At 42.7% G+C, this 23,651-nt stretch overlaps 1 protein-coding gene across 1 annotated transcript; it reads left to right on the top strand.

The window, feature by feature from the left end:
• The first annotated feature begins 4,329 nt into the window (after window positions 1-4,329).
• LOC122692841 (zinc finger protein 431-like) lies at window positions 4,330-20,769 on the top strand. The gene is made up of 5 exons (XM_043900654.1): window positions 4,330-5,400; window positions 10,407-10,533; window positions 14,938-15,122; window positions 17,318-17,404; window positions 20,629-20,769. The coding sequence occupies exons 1-5, from the start codon at window positions 5,311-5,313 to the stop codon at window positions 20,767-20,769; spliced, it is 630 nt and encodes a 209-aa protein (XP_043756589.1). The 5' UTR covers window positions 4,330-5,310.
• The last annotated feature ends 2,882 nt before the right edge of the window (window positions 20,770-23,651 follow it).

The following is a 23,651-nucleotide window of genomic DNA, read 5'->3' as shown; positions in this document are numbered from 1 at the left end:
AAGTTTTATTAAAGTATAAAGGAGATAGAGAAAACTTCTGACATAGACATGAGAAGTGGGCAGAAAGAGTACCCGCCTCCTAGTCTTCAGCTGGATGTTATACAGTCACTGAAGTGAAGTCGCTCAGTCGTGTCCAACTCTTTGCGACCCCATGGGCTGTAGCATACCAGGATTCTCAGTCCATGGGATTTTCCAGGCAAGAATACTGGAGTGGGTTGCCATTTCCTTCTCCATATAGTCACTAGCAATCTGTTAATGAAAGAAAGGAATGTCTTAAAACTCAGAATGGCACAAGGCCGCTGATCCATAATATGCATTTTGGGGTAATCTTGACACTAGATGATTCATCTCAGGCCATAAATCTTGACTTGAATCTTGTAGAAGGGCAGATTACCATACAAATAGTTTCATTTGCATAGATTAGGGGAACAATATCTGCGTGTAACATACTGGTTTGTCATATAGGTTCTCAGGCATTAGGGGAATCTGGGGTAAATGCATAGTACATTAACATAGCTTAGGACAAATATTTCCATAAGCAAAATGCATTGGTTAACTCAAGGTTTGAGAATAGTTAGCTTCAGGTGAAACCAGGTGTTGTTATGGCAACAAAGTATTTTAAGAGAAAGCGCCTTTTAAATTTGTATAGAGAAGGGGAAAAAAATATCCCTAATTTGTTTCCTCCTGCGGTTTAAAAGAGATAAAAATGTCTGACACTTGCAGCCTACTTCCTCCATTTGGAGACCCCTGGCCTTCCTGCCTGTTACCCTCTCACTGATTCAGTATTTTCTTAATGGAATAAAGTAATAAATTTTGGATTTTGTTAATAAGTACACACCTAAAATTGATAAAAATGACATTATGATTTTTAAAATAGATTTATTTCCTGACTGTATCTGCATTGCTTCCGTGTCCTTTCCCTGGCTCTGGCGAGTGGTGGCCGCTCTCTGGTTGTGGTGCGCACGCTTCTCACTGCAGTGGCTTCCCTTGTCTTGCAGCACAGGGTCTCGAGCGCGCTGGCTTCAGTACTTTTGTTGCAGGAAGGTGGACCCCTTCCAGGGCCTGAAACTGGGCTCTTGTCTAACACTTGGAAATGAATTGTCTGAGGAGACACATGTGCTGACAAAGCAAGAGATTTTATTGGAAAGGGCACCCGGGCGGAGAGCAGGAGGGTCAGGGAACCCAGGAGAACTGCCCTGCCGCGTGGCTTGCAGTCCTGGGTTTTATGGTGATGAGATTAGTTTCCGGGTGGTCTTTGGCCGATCATTCTAATTCAGAGTCTTTCCTGGTGGCACACGCATCGCTCAGCCAAGATGGATGCTAGCGAGAGGGATTCTGGGAACTGGACTGACACGCAGTGTCTCCTTTCAACCTTTCCCGAACTCTTGAGGTTGGTGGTGGCTTATTAGCTCCGTATTCCGTATCAGGATCGCCTGTCATAAAACAACTCATGCACATAGTTACTATGGTGCCTGGCCAGGGTGGGCGGTTTCAATCAGCATGCTTCCCCTAAAAGTTTCACCTCCTGGGCCCTAGAGCTCTGGCTTAGGAATTGAGACTCAAGGGCTTAGTTGCCCCTCAGCATGTAGGATCTCAGACCAGGCAACAACCCACATCTCTTGCATTGCCCAGTGGATTTTTTACCACTTACCCGTAGGGAGGCCCACATATTTTTAACTACAGGTATTTTATAGAGATTGGAAGAAATCTGTATGTTATTTTCTGCTTGTATTACTTTTTATTTATTTATTTATTTTGAACTAGAATACGGTAATGTTGAGGAGTTCACTGGTAGTAAGTACAGTGGCTAAGAATGTGCCTGCCAAGGTACAGTGCACGGGTTCCATCCCAGGTCCGGGAAGATGCCTCAGAGCAGCTAAGCCCATGGGCCACAACTACTGAGCCTGTGCTCTAGAGCCCGAGAGCCATAAGTACGGAAGCCCGCACTCTCTAGAGCCTGTGCTCCAAAACAAGAGAAGCCACTGCAGTGAGAAGCCCCGTCACTGCAGCTGCAACTAGAGAAAGCGCACTCACAACAATGAAGACCCAACATAAGCAAAATAAGTAAGCTTTGCTTACTTTGTTGACAAAGGTACTAAACGAAGAAGTAAAATGAAAGAATAGAATGGGAATGCACTCCAACATTCTTGCCTGGAGCATTCCATGGCTAGAGGAGCTGGTGGGCTGCTGTCAGCAGGGTTGCAGAGTCTGGCATGAGTAAGCAGGTAAACACAACTTTCACACACAGCAGATTGAGCTCTGAAAAACAAATCTAAGCGTCTAAATTTCCTCTTGCAGATTCTTCAGTGACTTCCAGTAGCTTTTGGAATAAAGTCCTAAATCCATAGCTCTTGCATAAATTAGCTTCTGCCTGGCATCACCACATTTACACTTCCTGTGTTCCCCTCACAGTGGCTGACTTTCTGTTCAGTAAATATATTCCTGCCTCAGAGCTGGCACTCAGGCTATTCTCTCTGCTTGCAACAATCTTCCGTTTCCCACCTTGCCAATCCTAAGTGTTTCTTTCTCACACAGACCTTGACTGATTTCTCAGTGTAGGTTAAGACTTTCTGTTTAATCTTGTCTTAGCACTGGGCCTGTGTCAGAGCACTTATTTCGATAGTAACATTAAAATTGTGGATGAAATTGGTTGGCTGGCTGCTAGATTGTAAACTCCGTCATGTTCACTGCTGTATTTCAAGTTTGAGGCGCAAAGCTGACACTGAATGAATTTTGATAGAATGAAAGAAAAACAAAAGATAACTTCTCTTGTTTCAAGCAATTGTTTGTTTACACATGCATGAATGAATGCATGGATATGTAGCTCCATGGTTTTATTACAAAAACATCATCTCATAAATAATGGTGTTTGCTTTGTAGCAGTTTCAGTTGTTATCTTAAGTGTATTTCATGGCGTTAAGTTTTTTGTGCATCATCACATGAATGGTGTAAATTGTAGTAAGATTATTGACATTGTGTGGGTTGTGATGGGAGAGGGTATGACCCTATATCGTGACCATTTATGCTCTTATAATGTATTTCAGCTTCCTTGAACTTGTTTCAGGTATCCTCAGGGAACTCTCTGTGGATGCTCTTTCCTTCTCTGGTCGTTAACTGGTTGATTCTTTAGGTTCAGTTGTCTCTGCCAACCACCTGAGCTCCGGTGCTGTTGCCTCATTTCTTAACTGTTTGATCTGAGCGATTTCTTAGTGACAGAGTTTTCTCCCCAGTAAGGTGGACTCAGATCTTTTTCTAACGTGCTGTTATGTTGATGACAAGTTCACCCGTGTGACGTCTTTAGAGTAATGCTTAGTGTGTAGGACGTGCTGAAACACCTGTCGTCAATGTGATGATGTCATCATCATCACTATGTGTGTTCTTTTAAAGCAACTGTGGACTTTGTCATCTCTGGAGACACCAGTCTTGCTGTAACTCAACTAGATATTGACACTATGTCACTCTGTGTGTTGAATGTAACACTTCTGCATACACAACCCAGTGTTGGTTTTGTGTATTTTTCATGTGTTGTCCACATACATGACAAATTCATGTTGATGGCAGGAGATCATAATCTGATGAAAAAGAGTAAATTAGAAATTAGATTAGAGATCAACAGTTTGCTTCAAGCAGCTTTTAATGGATCTATCAGAATATTACTTCAACTGAATTGAGCTTTACCCCTCTCACCTCTTTTCATTTTATGTCAAACGAAGAATCCTCCTCAGGGCCCGTTGGTGAAATGTGTTTTCATTTCATTTCATTTCAGTTGGCCTTCAAGGATGTGTTCACAGATTTCATTCCTGAGGAGTGGGAATGCCTGGACCCTGCCCAGAGGACCTTGTACAATGATGTGATGGTGGAGACCCTCAGGAGCCTGCTGTCTGTGGGTGAGGATCACTTCCCTCTGAAGTGGGGATCTGCCCTGGGGTACCTCTGCATGTTCCCTCTGTACCTTTTGAGATCCCCTGTTTTTCCAGGCAAGAGTACTGGAAAGGGTTGCCATTTCCTTCTCCAGAGGATCTTCCTCACCCAGGGATCGAACCCAGGTCTCCCGAGTTGTAAGCAGATGCTTTACCGTCTGAACCACCAGGGAAGTCCTCTGTTTTTCTTGACTAAGCTCAAAACCTTGTTGACTCACACATGTAAAGCTTCGTGATTGGAATCAGGAGTTTAAACTTGTCTTTCCTTCTGGTGACCTGCCAATGTGTGATACACAAGGAGTTTCTCCACAGCTTGAGCATTTATAAAGCTGATTTCAAACTTTGAAATATCCAGTTGCCTGTTTTCTAGCCCTGTGTTCTTGGTTCAGTAGTTCTTAGATAGAAACTATGTCGGGAGCCGCCAGGACGCGCCCAGGCCGTGACAAGGTCACGGCATGAGAGAGGAACCTGCAAGGCAGCCCTTCCCCTCGGGGTTGCCCCGGGGGCCCAATATGTCCCCTTTCTCTTTCTGTCTTACTGTTGTTGGGTTTTCTATTAATTCTTGGGAATGTAACATATAGTGATCAGGCCTCCCTGGAAAAGCCCAAGCCTATTAAGAAGGATCCCCTAAGGCCGAGGCCTACTCTGCCTCCTCAGCATGGGGAACCTTATGACTAACCAGGAATGAAAGGCCTGTTCAGGTTTGTGGCAGACCATCCACCACGCAAGTGGCGTCACGCTTGGGCGGGCATCAGAAATGCTCATGACTGCTCCAGCCAAGACACGGCCATACACATTGTACCAAGTCAAAAAGGAAAAGGCCACAGGCATAGATTGGCTGCTTGCTTAGAAGATTATAATGTTCTAGATTAAAAAAGCATAGAGGCATTGAGATTCAGAAGTAGATGTACCATAGGTTAATGTTCTTTGGTCAAGAGGATTTTCATTGTTGCTATTTCAGTGCTTCTATTTGTCCACTGTTTCCATTCCCATAATAAACATAGAATATTCCGGGTATTTTCGTAGAATTAGAAAATGTGTAGCATAGGATTTCAATAGAAGATTTATATTAACCAGCCACACTGCCAGTACCTCATATTAATAGAGGTGTTTTGTTGCTTCATAGTTAAATATTGTAGACTGAGGTTTTGTGGTCTCAAGTAAAGAAAAATATCAGGGTTTTCACATGGTACTATTCTCAGAAATGTCAGACATGTTTTTTTATAACCCTTCCCATGTATTGTGTTATTGTCCAAAGAATTTATATTATGTTTAGATTTTATGGAACATTGTTTTTGGCAGAATGAAAATGTTAAGCCATTGAAGCAGGAAGACTAATGTACGGGGCATTCAAGGGAAAAAACCCTGTAATTTGAAATGTTCCAGATGAATGCATATGGGAAAAACATGGGGAAGAAAAAATATTGACGGAAGCACGAAACCAATATCTGATGTAATACGAGGTGACTTACATGAGGAGGTAATGTTTATTCTATAAAAGCTGAGCTGTCCAAAAAATAAAGAGCCTTTTCGTCCATGCAACCCTCCTTGTGTGTCCGTCTCCTTCCTCGCTGACGCCACTCATCCCTTGGGTACTCGTGGACCCGCTGGGGCTGGACCCAGGCAGAACTAGATCCTGGCTGCATACTGAAACGTATGTTATACTCTTCCCTGTGCATTCAAAAGGAGGCAGATGGTAAATTCATTGAGAAGTATTTTTCTGTTGGTTTATAATGTCCTCACTCCTTGGCTGAAAAAAGGGCTGGATTTTACACCTGCCAATGCAGGAGACCCGGGTTCGATCGTTGGTCAGGGAAGATCCCACATGTCACAGAGCAGCTACACCTGTGTGCCTCGACTATGAGCCAGCACCCAAGAGCCTGGACGCTGCAACTACTGAGCCCACGTGGGACAACTCCTGAAGCCCGTGCGCCCAGGAGAAGCCGCGGCAAGTGAGGAGCACGAGCGCAGCAACTGCAGCGTAGCCGCTACTACAGTTGTGAGAAACATTTTAGTGCAAATGTCGAGTGTGACAAAGCCTTTAGTCAGTGTTCAGGCCTTATAATTCAGAGAATTCATACTGTATAGAAAACATGCAAGTGAAATGAATGTGGCAGAGTTTCTAGTGCATGTTCAGCATGAATTAGACAGAACCCCATAAAAGTTATTTTTGTGGGAAACCCTTCAGTCACAAGGAGAGACGTTGCAGATCATCTGGGAATCCATACTGCAATGAAAACTTACACATGTAGAAAGTGCAGTAAAATATATCAGCTTTTTGACCCTCAGAAAACTCAACCTGGAGAAAAACTACGAAAATGTGTTAAGTGTGGGAAAGCTTTGATTCTGATTTCAGGCCTAACTCACCATCAGTTAATTTTTTTTTTTTTTTTTTTTTTTTTTACAATATTGTGATGGTTTTTGCTGTACGTCATGAATAGGCCATAGGCGTACATATGTCCCCTCCCTTCTGAACCCATCTCTCTTGCCACTGTATCCCTCCAGATTGTCCCAGAGCACTTGCTCATCCATTAAACTCCCACTGGCTCTTTTACATATGGTAATATATATGTTTCAGTGCTAATCTCTTAAATCCTGCCTTCCTATTTTGTTTTTTTCAATAGTTTTTCCTTAGCGTTACTTTTTCTATCCACATATTATGACCCAGATTTAATGTTTAATTTACATTTCTTTCCTGCTTTACACTAACAAATACATAAGTCTGTGGGTTATTTTGAGCCTTTTGTAACATTAAAATGCACGTAGACAATGACAGGGAGCATAGTAGGTGCCCTATAAGTGTAAAGAAAGACAGTTCCTTTAGGACTTGAGTTCAGTCAGATAATACACATAGAAATATTTAAAAATAGTGCCAAGTCGATAATTTGGGGAGAAATAAATTCTAGTGTCTTAAGACTTTATGTTTGACAGTGTGCTTTGTTGCCCACAAGTGACAGATCTTTCAGAAACAGACAACAAAGACATGAGAGAAAATGTATTACAGTTTTTCAACAAGAAGTAAATTGCCTAATCACCATCAAGTGATCATGTAGTAACTTGACATTCCATTAGATTGAAGTATTTGCTTAAGTATTTTATATTATGATGTAAACAAGTTTTTCCCATATAAGTTTTTGAAGCTTTGTCATCAACTTTTATAAAGAAGAATGCATTTCTCATTAAAAGTTTTTTTCTCTCTTTAATAATCTTTAAAATTTATTTTTGGCTATTTTGGGCTATTAAGTCTTCATTGTGCTGGCTTCTTTCTCCTTTTGCAGCAATCGGGCTGTGAATTCTCCACGTAACCTTGGCTGGGGTATGGTTGGAGACTTGCGTTTTGAAGGCTCTTTTGGTCGGTCCAGAGGACTCAGTGTCTGTTTTATTGGCTGAGCTCAGCCTCTCTTTGCTGCACGTGGGCTTTCTCTAGCTGCAGCAGCAGAAGCGACTTTCTGGTTACTTGTGTGCAGGCTTCTCATTGCTGGGGCTGCTGCTGCTGCAGAGCACAGGCTTTGGGGCACAGGCTCAGTACTTGTGTTGCTCGGGCTTAGTTGCTGGGAGGCACGTGGCATCCTCCCACACCAGGGATCAAACCCGGGTCCTGTGCATTGGCAGGTAGATTATTTAGCACTGCACCACCAGGGCGGTTCTACTCAATGTCTTTTAACTGGGCGCTATGCATGTTAATACACTGCCAAACAAAACTGGGGTCATCAACCAATAACTGGGAGATCTGAAAACCAGGAGAGAGTCCCCCAAACTTATCTGGCCTTGCTGAAGAGGTGGATGGACCCAAGAGATCCTTTCTGAAATACCAAGGCTAGAATGTCCAAAGCACAGTATGGTGCCTGCTTTTCTCAATCCTGCATTCCCCTCAGGGTGCACTTTCGCTGGGCCACCACAGTGATTAATAAGCTTGATCGTTGAAGAAGTGGAACGTCAAGACATTTTTCTCCTTAGAAGTGTTAGTATGAAGTAGCCCTTTCTAAGAGTTGTGCGTTTCACATTCTAGATTATCATCACTGGACAAAGCCAGTTCTTGTTTACTTAAACAGCTTAAATTAATTCTAATTGTTGGAATGTTCCTTGATTCAGCTAGCACCCCACATCTAGCCCCACCCCACCAGCACCCCACATCAACCCCCACCCATCCCCAACCTGGCCAGCAGACCAGGTTTCAGTTCCCAGGGCTCTGAATCACTTCAGCCTCATCAGCAGGACTCCAAGTACAGTTTGGTTCAGTCGCTCAGTCATGTCCGACTCTGTGACCCCATGGACTGCAGCACGCCAGGCCTCCCTATCCATCACCAACTCCCAGAGTTTACTCAAACTCATTGTGTCGCTGATGCCATCCAACGATTTCATCCTCTGTCGTCGGACATGCAGGACTCCAAATGTTATGCCAAAAGCTTTTTTCGTTCCGTTGCGATTATCCCACAGAAGTTTAAAGTTTTATTTAAAGTGTTTACAGTTACTTAAACTAATGAGCAATGAATGGTGCAACACAAGACGTGAGAGACCAAGTACTCCTTAACCCTGACAAGACACCTCTGGAACCAAAGGGAGGAAGAAGCAGGTCGGTGTTCGCTCAGCCTGGCCCCGCCCTTCACAAGTCACTCAGTGCTTGAGCTTGACTTCGGAGACAAAGAGAAGCCACTGCAATGAGAAGCCTGGGCACTACAGACTCACCTCCATGCAGTGCAGCCACAAGTAGAGAGAGCTGATCACGGCAACGAAGGCCCAGCATAAACAACCAAAGAAGCTGTGAAAAGGAAATCGCATATTAACAAACTTACTGAAATACATTTGATTCATTTTTAATGTCCCAAAGATGCCAAAATACACATGAACAGGAGAAGGGAATGGCCACCCACTCCAGTTTTCTTGCCTGGAGAATCCCATGGACAGAGGAGCCTGGCAGGCTACAGTCCATGGCGTCCCAAAGAGTCTGACATGACTGAGTCAACTGAACAACTACCTCCTCACATAGCAGAGTGAGTGCTGAAAAACAACCCTAAATCTCTAACTTTCCTCCTATGGATTCTTAACTGCTGTCCAGTTGCTTTTGAAATAACATCCTTAGTTTATAGGCCTTGCAGAAATCAGCCTCTACCTGGCATCACCCCATCTTCTTTCCCTATGTTGCAGTCACACTGGCTGGTTTTCTGTTCAGTAAATATCTTCCTGCCTCAGAGCTGGCACTCAGGCTGTTCTCTCTGCTTACAAAACTCTTCCATTTCCCACCTTGCCAATCCTAAGTGTTTCTTCCTCACAGAGACCTTTCTGATTTATCGATGTAGGTCAAGACATTCTGTTGAATCTTCTCTTGGCACCAGGCTTGTTTCAGAGCACATATAACAATAGTAATGTTAAAATTATGGATCTAATTGGGTGGCTGGCTGCTAGATTGTAAGCTCCGTCATGTTCACTGCTGTATTCCCAGTTTGGGACACAGAGTTGATACTCACTAAATTTTGATTGAATGAAAGAAAAAAATAAAGACAACTCTTCTTGTTTCAATCGATTGTGTGTTTCCATCTGCATGCATGAGTGCATGGATATATAACTCTATGATTTTATCACAAAACCATCTCATAAATATGGTTTATGCTTAGAGCAGTTGCAGTTGTATCTGAACTGTGTATTCCATAGCCTTTAATTTTTTCTACCTCATCACATGAATAATGTAAATAGTAGTCAGATTATTGACATTGTGTGCATTGGGGGGATAGAGGGGATGACCCTGTATAGTGACCATTTATGCTGTTCCATTGCACTTCAGCTCCCTTGAACATGTTTCAGGTATTCTCAGAGAACTCTCTGTGTATGGTCTTTGATACTGTTACATAACTCTTTGATTCCTTAGGTTCAGTTGTCTCTCCCAACCACCTGAGCTCAGGTGCTGTTGCCTCATTTCTTAACTGTTTGATCAGAGCTATTTCTTAGAGTGACAGAGTTTTCTCCCCAGTAAGATGGACACAGATCTTTCTCTAACGTGCTGTTATGTTGATGACAAGTTGATATCGGTAAAGTCTTTAGAGTAATGCTTAGTGTGTATGAAGTGTTGAGACACCTCTCGTCAGTGTGATGATGACATCCTCATCACAGTCTGTGTTCTTTTAAAGCCGCTGTGGACTTGGTCGTCTCTGAAGACACCAGTCTTGCTGTAGCTCATCTAGACAGTGAACGTCACTCAGTTTGTTGATCGTAACACTTCTGGATCAACAACCCACTGTTGACTGCAATTTGTATGTTTTTCATGTCTTGTCCACACCCATGATGAATTCATGTTGATTGGAGGATGTCATCATCTTATGAAAAAACAGGAAATTAAATTAGAGAGCAACAATTTGCTCCATATAGATTTGCATGGATCTATGAGAATATTGCTTCAGCTGAATTGAGCTTTACCTGTCTCACTTCTTCTCCTTCTCTGTGAAAATAAGAATCCTCCTCAGGGCCCATTGGTGAAATGTGTTTTCATTTCAGGCACAGTTGACCTTCAAGGATGTGTTCAAAAATTCCACTCCCGAGGAGTGGGAATGTCTGGACCCTGCCCAGAGGACCTTGTACAAGGACCTGATGCTGGAGACCCTCAGGAACCCGCTGTCGGTAGGTGAGGATCACTTCCCTCTGAAGTAGAAATCTACTTTGGGTTATCTCTGCCTTTTCCCTCCCTGTCTCTTGGGCGCCCTGTTTTTCTTGACTGAGCTGAAAGCCTTGTTCACTCAGATATGTAAGGCTCCGTGATTAGCATCAGGAGGTTAAACTTGTCTTTTCTTTGGGTGACCTGCCCACTGTGTGATACACAGGGAGTTTTTCCAGAGCTTGAGTGTTTATAACACTGATTTCAAACTTTGAAATATCCAGTCATCTGTTTTATGCCCCTGTGTTCTTGGTTCAGTAACTCTTGGAAAGGAACTAGATACCTGATACATACTATACTGTATATTATACTGCTCGCTGTACATTCAGAAGGAGGCAAATAGTAAAGTAATTTGTGAAATATTTTTCTATCTGTCATAATGTCCTCACTTCTTGACAGACAAAAGAGCCGGGATTTTCCACCTGCCAATGCAGGAGACACGGGTTCGATCCCTGGTCTGGAAGATCCCACGTCAAAGAGCAGCTAAGCTCATGGGCCAGAACTACTAAAGCAGCACTTTAGAGCCTGGAGCTGCTATTAATGAGCCCATATGGGACAATTACTGAAGCCTGGGCACCCAGGAGAAGCCACAGCAAGTGAGGAGCCCAAACACTGCAACTGGAGCGTATCCCCTACTTGCCCAATTTGGGGAAAAGTCCAAGCAGCAATGATCACTCACTCCAGCCAAAATAAATGAATAAACAAAATTATTAAAGATAGCAAATGCATTTTTTTTTTAAAAAAGAAAGTTTGGATTCTTGAAGAAGTCAAGTATGACATTTCTTCTGAGCAGGAATTTCTGATTCTTACCTGAATCATAACTCTATTTTTGTAGCATGAGAAAGATCCCTGGATTGTGGAGAATGAGGTGCTGGTAGCAGAAAATCAGATGAGTGGGAAAGGATCAACAATGTGATCCCAGGTCAGCTGTCACAAGGACAGAGAGGAAGTCACAGCATTCATCATGTTTGGGAAGCTCTCCAAGTGTGAGAGTTCTGTGAGAAAACAGATACTTAGTGTTTGTGAACTCTCAGAGGAGATTTTTCTTCTCCTCAACTTACTGCTGTGTTCTTTGACGTGTGAAATGTACATCACCCTCCGGTGGTGCTGTAGTGCCCACAGAGACAAAGGCAAGGGCTTTTTTTTTTTTTTTTTTTTTTTGGCTGCGCTGGATCTGTTTCCTGTGTGGCCATTTCTCTATTTGAGACAAGTGGGGGCTGCTCTCTGCTTGCAGGGTGCATGGCTTCCCGTTGCGGTGGCTCCTTTTGTTGTGGAACACCAGCTCTAGGCACACAGGCTTCAGTAGTTTCGCTCCACAGGCTCAGTATCTGTCCTTCATCAGCTTAGTTGCTCCCTTGCATGTGAGATCTTCCCAGAACAAGGATCGAACCCATGTCTCCCTCATGGGCAAGCTAACTTTTTACCATGCGTCCACCAGGGTGTTAGGGAAATTAAAAAAATAGTCCTGTTTAGGCTTCAAGACAAAGCAGTACATTCTTCTGTGCTTGCCTCCAACCTGCCTGGACACACCCTGACTGTGAGTACCCTGACTGCCTGCTGCGAGTGCAAGGCTTGCAGCACCATAGATAAGTTAGGACATGAATCTTGAGATTGTTCACCCTTGAAATTGTTCAAAGAGGCTCTGACCAACCCAGCCCCAGGCTTAGGAACATCCAGGTTTCATAAGACAAAACAAACAGCATTAAGATGAAACCAGAGCTGCTGTTTGCTCACAGATTGATGACATCAGTTTGCATCCTGGGATGATAAGGAGGAAACCCGAACTGCAATGTTAAAGCCTCACCCATGGGTAGACAAGCTGCCTGGGACCTTTAGCCATTTGAGACTCCAGATGTGCTGTGTCCTGGGGCTTCCCAGGGCTGTTCCAGTCTGGATGTTGGTCAGAAGCCAATTCGGTGATGTATCCTCTGCTGTTTCTATTTCCTTGTCTTTTCAGTTCAGTTCAGTCACTCCGTAATGTCCGACTCTTTGCAACCCCATGAACCCCAGCACGCCTGGTCTCCCTGTCCATCACCAGCTTCCAGAGTTTACCCCAACTCATGTCCATTGAGTCAGTGATTCCATCCAACCATCTCATCCTCTGTCCTCACCTTCTTGTCCTGCCCTCAATCTTTCCCAGCATCAGGGTCTTTTCAAATGAGTTAGCTCTTCGCACCATGTGGCCAAAGTACTGGAGCTTCAGCTTCAGCATCAGTCCTTCCAGTGAAACCCAGGATTGATCTCCTTTAGTATGGACTGGTTGGATTAATATATTGAAAGTCAGCTAGATAATTCTGTAATAAATATTGGAATATTTCTTTGTATAGAATGAGTGACTTATTTTCTTAAGAAATCCTTGGAACATGAAACGAAAGTTAAAACTTTTGGCAAGGCATTAATTGGCGCTGTGGGCAGGATTTGTGAGACAAAACGCCACTCTTTAAGAAGCTAGGGATTAAGGTTGATGACGTTTTTATTCCCAGATGGGAAGATTCACCTTATTACTCATGAGCTAATACATGGGACATCTTCTGTGGACTGTGTGACAATTGGAACTGTAAATTAAACAGGGCTGAACCCTTAGAAGTTACTGAATGTTCGTGACTCTTGCCCCTTGAGAAAGGATAAGAATCTGCCCTGCTGGATGAGAGGCTGTATCCTCCTCTCTCCTACCGTGAGGTACATAAAGCGAACTTAAAACTGTCTCAGAGAAGTTACTGGAAAAATAATTATGCAATTAGTGAGGATGTTTGTCCATGTTACAGTGTCAGAATTATATTTTGGCTGATCAAACCCTCACTTTTTAGGTCGGCTCTCTATTGAGCCGGCCCACAGCTCCAATAGTGTCCCCCACTGCCCTTTCTGTCTCCATTCTCTGTCCTGTGTGTCCTTAAACCCCTCCCAACCCCTCTGTCTCCCTCTCCATGAGCTGGTCCCCTTCTAACTGCCCCTGTCTCTTGGGGGGAGAGTGAGCCCAGCTTCCCCCACTCTAGCAAGTTTTCTTTACCCCTTCAGATTCTTCTGAACAATCCAAGACCCCCATCTGCCCAGAGGGACAATCCAAGATTTTTATCAGCCCATCTGCCCTTGTTTTCACAGTCAATTTGAGCACTATTTGATCTGTATTTTAGCTACAAAGCTATGACTATAAAAAGGAAAGGTAACTTTTTTGACATAGGATAGCTGTGGTGTTCTCTAGACTCTGGAGAAAACTGGTTAAAATGAATTTTTTTTTCTCTTTGAAAGTGCACAACCAGTTCTTTTTGCATATGGAGTTAAAAGCAACTAACTCGTTGAGACAGCTAGTCTAGGAAAACTTGAGTTAACCTTTCCCAGGCATCCCAGATGACTCTAATGGTACAGAACCTGCCTGCAAGTGTGGAAACGGTGGGTTTGATCCCTGGGTTAGGAAGATCTCCTGGAGGAGGGAATAGCCACCCACCAGAGTGTTCTTGCCTGGAGAATCCCATGGACGGAGGAGCTGGCAGGCTACAGTCCATGGGTTTGTAAAGAGTCATACATGCCTGAAGCGACTTAGCACACACATAGGCACTGATTACTGATAATTTCCTCTCATAGAGAAACTAAAGAGATTTTGGATTATTAATGAATATGTTTGCTGCTACCCTGAGATGTTCTCCATAAGAAAGCAAGTGTTTTTAGAAGTTATCACTGGTATTTATGGTCACCAGTCCAAAAAATGCTAATATAAAGGACAGTTCATGGTTGCTTAAGGAAAGTAGGATCCGTGTTTTTAGTAACAAAAGCTATGAGAAAGGAAATTGATTTGGAATGCTCAAAGAAGTGAGTGGGAGCGAGCGGAAGCTGGAAGCAAGTTCTTAATTTCCCAGATCGAGACTCCTAACCCCTGGACCACAGGAGCCAACATTTAGGGCTACGGGCCCTAGTCTGGCCTGCCTCGTCAAGAACAAATTCAGATGATGAGGCAGAAGATAAAGAGTAAAGAAAAAATTTATTGAAAGGAAAAGTACATGTGGCAAGGCACATGGGCAACCTCAGGGAGAGAGAGAGACGCCTTTGGGAAGTGTAAATTCTTTACAAAGGTGCAGTTTTCCGGGTCTTCATCTTCCCTCAGGCCAATCACCTTGTTTATTCGCCCTGGTTCATTAGTCTCAGGACCCTCCCTGGAGTGTGCATGCACACCTTAGCCAAGTTGGATCTCAAAGTGAAGGCTTCTGGGAGGAGCAAGACTCGTTATGGCCTGGAATAATCCTGTGAGTTTTGGCTCCAAACAGCCTTTCTGGGCGTGTATAGTGTCTCCCTTAACAAACAGGGTTTTTTCCTTTCTTTGTCCTTGCCATAATTATTCCCTGAGATTAGAGAATGACTGTCTATTTACCCTGTTTTTGTTAGGTGTAAATTCCTCAACTGGAGCCCACATATCTCTTATCTCAGGGAATGCAAAGGGGAAGATGACAACATTCAAGACATTTAACATGGAGCCCATCAGTCTCCTCCCAGAAAATTACGTTTTATTATATCATGAGAAACTCTGGGCTGGAAGAAGCACAAGCTGGAATCAAGATTGCTGGGCGAAATATCAATAACCTCAGATATGCAGATGATACCATTCTTAGGGCAGAAAGTGAAGAGGAACTAAAAACCTACTGATGAAAGTGAAAGAGGAGAGTGAGAAAGTTGGCTTAAAGCTTAACATTCAGAAAACTAAGAACATGGCATCTGGTCCCACCACCTCATGGGAAATAGATGGGGAGACAGTGGGAACAGTGTCAGACTTTATTTTTTGGGGCTCCAAAATCACTGCAGGTGGTGACTGCAGCCATGAAATAAAAAGATGCTTACTCCTTGGAAGGAAACTTATGGCCAACCTAGAGAGCATGTTAAAAAGCAGAGACATTACTTTGCCAACAAAGGTCCATCTGGTCAAGGCCATGGTTTTTCCAGTGGTCATGTATGGATGTGAGAGTTGGACTGTGAAGAAAGCTGAGCACCGAGAAATTGATGCTTATGAACTGTGGTGTTGGAGAAGACTCTTGAGAGTCCCTTGGACTTCAACTAGATCCAACCAGTCCATCCTAAAGAAGATCAGTGCTGGGTGTTCATTGGAAGGACTGATGCTGAAGCTGAAACTCCAGTACTTTGGCCACCTCATGCAAAGAGTTGACTCATTGGAAAAGACCCTGATACTGGGAGGGGCTGGGGGCAGGAGGAGAAGGGGATGACAGAGCATGAGATGGCTGGATGGCACCACCGACTGATGGGCATGGGTTTGAGTAAACTCCGGGAATTTGTGATGGATAGGGAGGCCTGGCGTGCTGCGATTCATGGGGTGGCAAAGAGTCGGACACGACTAGTGACTGAACTGAGTGACTGAGGGAGAAAGAAAGTAGGTCTGACTTACAGGTGACTGTTTCTCAATGAGGACAATGATTTGATTAGGAGAAAAAAAAGAAAGCGTTTTTATTCAAAGTGGACCCTCAAGAAAAGAGGCCCCCAAAGGGAAAGTCTTTATATGATCTGTAACAATCTGTCATTTGACTCCTGTCAGTGTTGTTGCTTGACTATGGGAAGCATGTGATGAGGTGTTTCAAAGGGATCTATTTCCTCTTTCTCCCCTTTCTGGTCTGGATTCCATTGGATGCCTGCTTTTTGGTCCACATGTAAGAGCGCTGACACCTCCAGAGATTATTTCGGACCCAGCCTGGTTCTCTTCCTATTTGCTGCACTTGGGAGACCTCATTGGAAGAAGGGGAAAGACTGGCAGCTCTTCGATTGCATTTGGTGTCTCAGATCCTACACAGAGCTGTCTTCAGCCTGTCTTCTTGTTCAGAGCCCTCAGCTGTTCCTGTTGTGACTTCTTTTGCCACATCCTTCAGGGGTGTGTGTAACAGGAATGCGGTTTGGATCTTCTGTGATTGTAACTCAGGAAACCTGGAAGGACAGTGGACATTGAGGTCCTCTCTTGGACAGGACCTGAATTGATGTGTTGTTGGTGCCTTGGAAACGATTTCCAGGAGTAAGACAGTTACACAGGTCAGTTCTGTGTCTGATCTGAAGTTTCCTTTTTACTCTCCTGGAGTTCACTGTAACTTTTTGTCCTCTGTTCTGCCCTGGTGGGCCCTGGTGGTTCAGAGCATGTATGCATCTGTAAGTCTCGGTTTCAGTCCTGCTTTTGCTCATTTACTTTCATGTTCCATGGAGCTGTGTTCAGGAACCCTTTGCATCCACTACCTTTATTTATAAAATTGAGGTAATTAGTGCTGTTAGGTGGCATAGAATGTTGCCTGTTTTACAGAAAAGGGCTGAAGTTACTGTTTTGGGTTTTTTTTTTTCCTGTGCCATGAGGCAGGTGGTATCTTAGTTCCCCATTCCTGGATGGAATCTGTGCCCCCTCCAGTGTATGTACATAGTCCTAACGACTGGACCACCAAGGAATTTGCCTCAAAGATTACTTTTGCTTAAAGAATGTATTTACTTCCTGTCTTGCTTCTTGTGTCATCTCTTTGTCTACTTTACATCTTGTATGTTTTTATTTTACTTTTCACTTTTATGAGTGTTGTCTCTGACTCTGATTAATACGTTTTCAACTAATATTGGTTTTTCTTCATACGAGTACATTACATTTTTAAAGTGTTTTCTTGTTGTTGTTGTTGTTGTTTGTTTGCACTGAGTCTTTGTTGCTTCAGGGGCTTTTCACTCCTTGTGGCAAGCAAAGGTGACTCTCTACTTGCAGTGCACGGGCTTCTCATTCTAATGCCTTCTCTTGTTACAGTGTATGGGCTCTCTGCCTGTGCTCAGTAGTTGTGACTCCCAAACTCTGGAACACGGAGTTGTGGCCTACAGGCTTAGCTCCTCCAAGGTATGTGGGAACTTCCCTGATGAGGGATGGAACCCTTGTGCCCTGCGTTAATTACCAGGTGGATTCTTTACCTCTGAGCCAGAAGGGAGGCCCCAAAGCTTGTTCCTTGACATGTATCTTGGAACGAATGAACTGAGTAAGTTAAAGTTGCTGTATAGATAGGGACTTGATGTACTGAATGACTGTCCTTTAAGTAGAGAATGTTTCATTTATGAATATTTTGTTATTTAAAGATGATGGTCTTTATGTATTACACAATGTAACTGACATGAACCACTTGTCAATGTCGTAAAATGCCCATATGTTTATCTACTGATAGATTTATAAGAGGTATTTAGAAAAGTTTTCTTTTCTTCCCCCCATTATTGTAGGGAATTTCCTGAACAGTTGTCAACTGCTATTTATGTTTTCCATTATTCATTAAAGTGCTTCTTTTGGATTATTTACCATTGCAGTGTATTGCCTGTTAATGAATGCTTGTTCAGTCGACCGTTCTGTCTGACTCTTTGTGATCTCATGTGCCGGGAGCCAACACACGAGACCCTACCCCTAACAAGGCCACAAGGGAGAAAACCTGACGGGCAAGGCGGATCAGGTTTTCAGGGATTTTCGAAAAAGTCACCTCACGAGACCCTACCCCTAACAAGTCCGTAAGGGAAAAAACCTGACGGGCAAGGCGGATCAGGTTTTCAGGGATTTTCGAAAAGGCCAGCTCACGAGATCCCACCCATGACAAGGTCACGAGGAGAAAGCCTGACAGGCAAGGCAGATCAAGTTTTCAGGGATTTTGAAAAGCTGCCCCCAGCTCTCACCTTAAAGATGATATCTGTCTTTCTGATGCCTGCCTCAATGGACTACTCCCTAATTTCTCTGACACAGGCAGGAAGGCCTTCCCCGATCTCTTCCCAAATAAGAATCAATTTAGAACTTTAATCAATAAGTTTCCCAGGTGGTGGTGTTTTATGAGATTATTCAGTGTGAAAGGAGTGTTTTAATTTAAACTCCTTTGCTGGTAGTTTGTTAGCCAAATGCATTTATGCGCTTGGTACTAATATGCATGATTGCTTATAGTATCCTAATCATAAAATAGCATAAAGAACCTGATTATATAAAAGCCCTAATAGATATAGAGCCCTTTTAAGGGGTAAAGGAGTCCTACTAGAAAACATAAGAAAAATTATTCTATAGGTGGTTATTGGGTTGTGATTTGCTTGCTGTGTTTTTGCTTGCTGTATTTTTGCCTTTAATGTGCTAAGGTTGTGTTAGAGAAACCATTGTTAATATAGTTAAAGATGTAGAGAAATAAGAACTTAGCCCTAGTGTGGTAACAATGAGATGGTTGTTAATTGTCAGTCAGGAGTGCTAGGCAGAAGCTGCCTCACCAAAGTCGCAGAGTCAGTATGGGGTAAACTTCTTAGATAAACGCAACTGACAACTTTTGCAGAAAGATTCATTTTTGTATTAACAAGAATATAATTCTACTCTGTACTATTTCCCTATGATACTGTTACCTTTCAGTTAAGGTCACCATAAAAACAGAAAATAGGTTTACAATCACCTGACCTGCATAAAATGTTAATAGCCCCAAGGCCAGAAGATCATGGGCTAAGAATTACTATAAAATTAAAAAGCAAAAAAATCCTGCTTTTCCTAAAAATCAAAATGATGTAATGCTAATCCTGTGTAATCATGAGTAAGCATCTTGTACCTTGAAACCGTTCTGTGAAAGGGTATAAAGCCGGTTGTCAAAAAGTAAAACATAGACTTGGCCCTATCAAGGCTGGTCTCACGTGTCTTCTCTCTCTCTGTCTCTCTCTCTCTCGCTGACGCCGTTCATCCTGAGGGTATCCCCTGGATCCTGCCGAGGCTGGATCCCGGCACTCATGGACAGTAGCCTGCTAAGCTCCTCATCCATGGAACTTTTTTCAGGCAAGAATAGTTCAGTGGGTGGCATTTCCTCCTCCAGGGGATCTTCCCCACCTAGGGGTTGAAGCTCCCTATCCTACGTCTCCTGCATTGGCAGGCTAATTCTTTACTACCAAGTCATCTACGTAGCCGTGTCTGTCCTTTACCGTTTACTTACGTATAAGTATGTATAAACTGTGTACAATATGCTATATTTTCTCCCCAATTATGGGACAGCAGTGTGTTTACTACCAAGGAGAATGAGTTTAGAAGTCATGGTGTGAAAATACCCTTTTCTTTGAGAACTGACATGAGTTTTGAAGAAATGAATATGTTCTGACTGTATCTTTGAAGCTAGGCTACCCTAAAATTAATTTGGATGACATGTGATTGGTCTTTCATTTTTATTTTTATTTTTTATTTTTTTTATTTATTTTTTTCCTCTTTCATTTCTAAACAGTTCTATTTGTTTAGCGTTTCAAATATTTTTAAGATCATGATTGGGAAGATGCGTAATTCTGTTCAGCATGGATATGCCATTTGGTATAATACCATGTATTCAGCATGAAACAATTTATTTATGAATTTCAATTGATAGAATGCATACGGTTTTTATATTTTGTAGATGTGTCTCAAATACGTATGATCAAGAAATTACAGGCAAAAGGAAACAGTGGTAAAGAAGAAATTTTTCAAAGAGTGGTGTTTCAAAGAGCCAAAAGCCATGAAATCTAAGATTTTTTCCTCAGAAAGATAGAGGAAAATATGCATGATTTTGAATGTCTGTGGACAGTTGATGAAAGAAATGACAGAGGAACCTCTATATCCCACAGCAAAAATCTCACCGATAGAAGAGATCATGATAGTAGAAGTGATGCAGGAAATAAGCCTGTTGAAAGGCATGGATCAAGCTTTCAAGATCAGTTGCAGATACTTGAATCTGAAGGGACAGTTTCTGAATGTAGTCAGGTTGTGGCGAATATCAACAGTAGCACCACAGATTTGCCACTTCTGAGAACACGTAGTGTCCATAAAGGCAATTCTCATAAACATAAGAGTGCTGTTATGCATCCCTCAGAACTGGGACCAGACCAGAAAGGACACAAGAAAAAAACTTACAGTTGTAATAAGTGTAACATGACTTTTCTTCAGGACTCAGAACTCACTAGACATCAAAGAATCCATACAGGAAGAAAAGCATATAAATGTAACATATGTTGTAAGGCTTTTAATGATAAATTGACCTTGTAGTTCATCAGAGAAATCATCCTGGAGAGAAACCATATAAATGTGATGTCTGTGGCCACTGCTTTAAACAGCATACACAGCTTCAACATCATCGGCGAGTTCATACTGGAGATAAACCATATAAATGTGATGTGTGTGGAGAGGCCTTTAGTCACAAAGCAAGGCGTACAGTTCATCAGACCCTTCAGAGTGGAGAGAAACCTTATACATGAGAATTATGTGGCCGTGGCTCTACTCAAAAGTCACACCTTGGAATTCATTGGAGAGTTCATACTGGAGAGAAACCATATAAATGTGATGTATGTGGCAAGGCCTTTAGTGTAAATGCAAGGCTTGTAGTTCATCGGAGAGTTCATACTGGAGAGAAACCATATAAATGTGATGTGTGTGGAAAGGCCTTTAGTTGAAAAGCAAGGCGTACAGTTCTTCAGACCCTTCATTCTGGAGCGAAACCAAATATATGTGAAGTGTGTGGCCGTGGCTATACTCGAAAGTCAATACTTGTAATTCATTCAAGAATGCATACCGGAGAGAAACCATATAAATGTGATCTATGTGGCAAAGCCTTTAGTCTAAATTCAAGGCTTGTAGTTCATCAGAGAGTACACACTGTAGAGAAGCCATATAAATGTGATATGTGTGGAAAGGCCTTTGCTCGAAATTCAGGCCTTGTAGTTCATCAGAGAGTTCATACTGGAGAGAAACCGTGTAAATGTGATGTATGTGGACAGGCCTTTAGTAGAAATTCAGTCCTTGTAATTCATCAGAGAATTCATACTGGAGAGAAACCTTACAAATATAACAATTGGGACAAACATTTTAGTGCACAGTCATCCTTATATTGCCATCAGGCAGTTCATACCGGAGGAAAAGTGTAGAAAGGTTATTTATGTGGCAAAGTCTTCAGTTCCAGGTCTTTGCAGTTCATGGAAACATATTGGAGAGAAACCATATAAATAATGAACTATGTGGGAAGGCCTTTAGTCAAACTGCAAACCTTGCATTTCATCAGAGAATTCATACAGGAGGGAAACCGTGTAAATCTGCTGTGTGTGGCTGATGCTTTACTGGAAACGCACAGCTTGGAATTCATCAGAGAATTCATACTGGAGAGAAACCATGTAAATGTGATCTCAGTGGCAAGGCCTTTAAATGCAAACCTTGCAGTTCGTTGGAGAATTCATACTGGAGAGAAACCTTACAAACGTAACCATTCTGACAAACGTTTTACAGCACAGCTAGCCTCACCATTGTGCAGTTCATACAGGATAGACAGCATAGAAATGTCACGTATGTGGGCAGTGCTTGAAATGACCATCTAAGAAATCAGATAATTCATAGTGGAGAAAAACGTTACAAAGACAGCAATGATGAGAAACATTTCAGTGCAGATGTAATGAGTGTAGCAAAGCCTTTAGTCAGAGTTCAGGCCTTATAATTAATCAAAGAATTCATACTGTATAGAAACCATACCAATGAAAGAAATCTGGTAAAGCTTCTAGTGCATGTTCAGCCTCAACTGACCGTTGGGCAGCTCATACAGGAGGGAAGCCACATAAATGGAATTTATATGACAAACCCTTCAGTCATAAAATATATCAACTTTTTGACCCTCAGAAAAGTCAAACTAGAGGAAACCGCAGGGATGTGGTAGGTGGGGCAAAGCTTTGGTTCTGTGTTCAGACGTACCTAACCATCATGTAGTTAATTCTGAATGGAAATCTTACCCACATAGTGTGTGTGGTAAGTCTTTTGGAAGGCATTCAGTTATTTACAAAACATGAGAAAATTCATACTGGTGAGAATCCATACATTTATAGCACAGTCTGTCCCTCCAATCTTAACATTAAGATTGGAGGAAATCATGTAAATATACTGTGTGTGGCCAGGGCTTCAATAACAGGTCTCACCTTTCCCATCAGCAGAGAATTCATAATGCAGAGACACAAATGTAAGAGTGTGGCAAATCCTTCAGGTGGCATTCATGCCTCAAAATACATCAGGTGATGGACTGGAGAGACCATCCGAATGCAATCAGTGTGTCCAGGCTTTTGTCAGGTGTTTACACCTTAGGCTTCTTGAGAATATTCACACTGGATAGAAACTATGTTGCCGGGGTCCAGCCCCAGTAGGATCCAGGGGTAACCTCAGGATGAAGGGTCTCGGCGAGAGACAGAGAGAGAAAGAGAGAGAGAGTGACCAGACTGGGGGTGTGCAGCAGAGTCTGGCCATGCTTTATTTTTTACTGTAGCTTTTATACCCTAAATTCGTACATTTCTAAGAGGAAGATAGTTTAACATGACATCAGCTTGTCCTTCACGAAACCAGGCTGTATTCTGCATACGTTTTCGTTTATGAGATTCTTGTACATTATCTTCTGGCCTTGGGGTCTATTAACATTTTATGCAAGTCAGGTGAATGTAAACCTATTTTCCGTTTCTGTGGTGATCTTAACAGAAAAGTTACAGTCTCATATGGCAACAGTACAGCATGTCACAACAGAGTAGAAGTTTAACCTTGTTAACACAAAAGTCAATTCTTCTGCAGAAGTTGTCAGTTGAATTCATCTGAGAGGTTTACCCCACACAGACTGTTTCAGCATCAGTTTCACTGTGAATATTCACAGTTGGTCTCCTTTCGGATTGACTGGCTTGATATCCTTGCTCTCCCAGGGACTCTCAAGACTGATCTCCAGCACCACAACCCAAAAGCATCGATTTTTCTATGCTCAGCCTTCTTTATGGACCAACTCTGACATCACTTTTTAAATCACACTGAGGGGAGGAGCCAAGATGGCGGAGGAATAGGACGGGGAGACCACTTTCTCTCCTACAAATTCATCAAAAGAATAACTGAACGCAGAGGAAACTTCACAAAACAACTTCTGATCGCTAGCTGAGATCATCAGGCGCCCAGAAAAGCAACCCATTGTCTTCTAAAGGAGGTAGGACAAAATATAAAAGATAAAAAGAGAGACAAAAGAGCTAAGGATGGAGATCCGTCCCGGAAAGGGAGTCTTAATAGAGGAAGTTTCCAGATACCAGGAAACCCTCGCACTGGCGGGTCAGGGGGAAGTGTTTGAATCTCGGAGGGC

Source organism: Cervus elaphus, chromosome 4, assembly GCF_910594005.1.
Source record: "Cervus elaphus chromosome 4, mCerEla1.1, whole genome shotgun sequence".
NCBI classification, from domain to species: Eukaryota; Metazoa; Chordata; class Mammalia; order Artiodactyla; family Cervidae; genus Cervus; species Cervus elaphus.
Note: the sequence above shows the minus strand (reverse complement) of the source record. Positions and strands in the feature narration are given on the sequence as shown.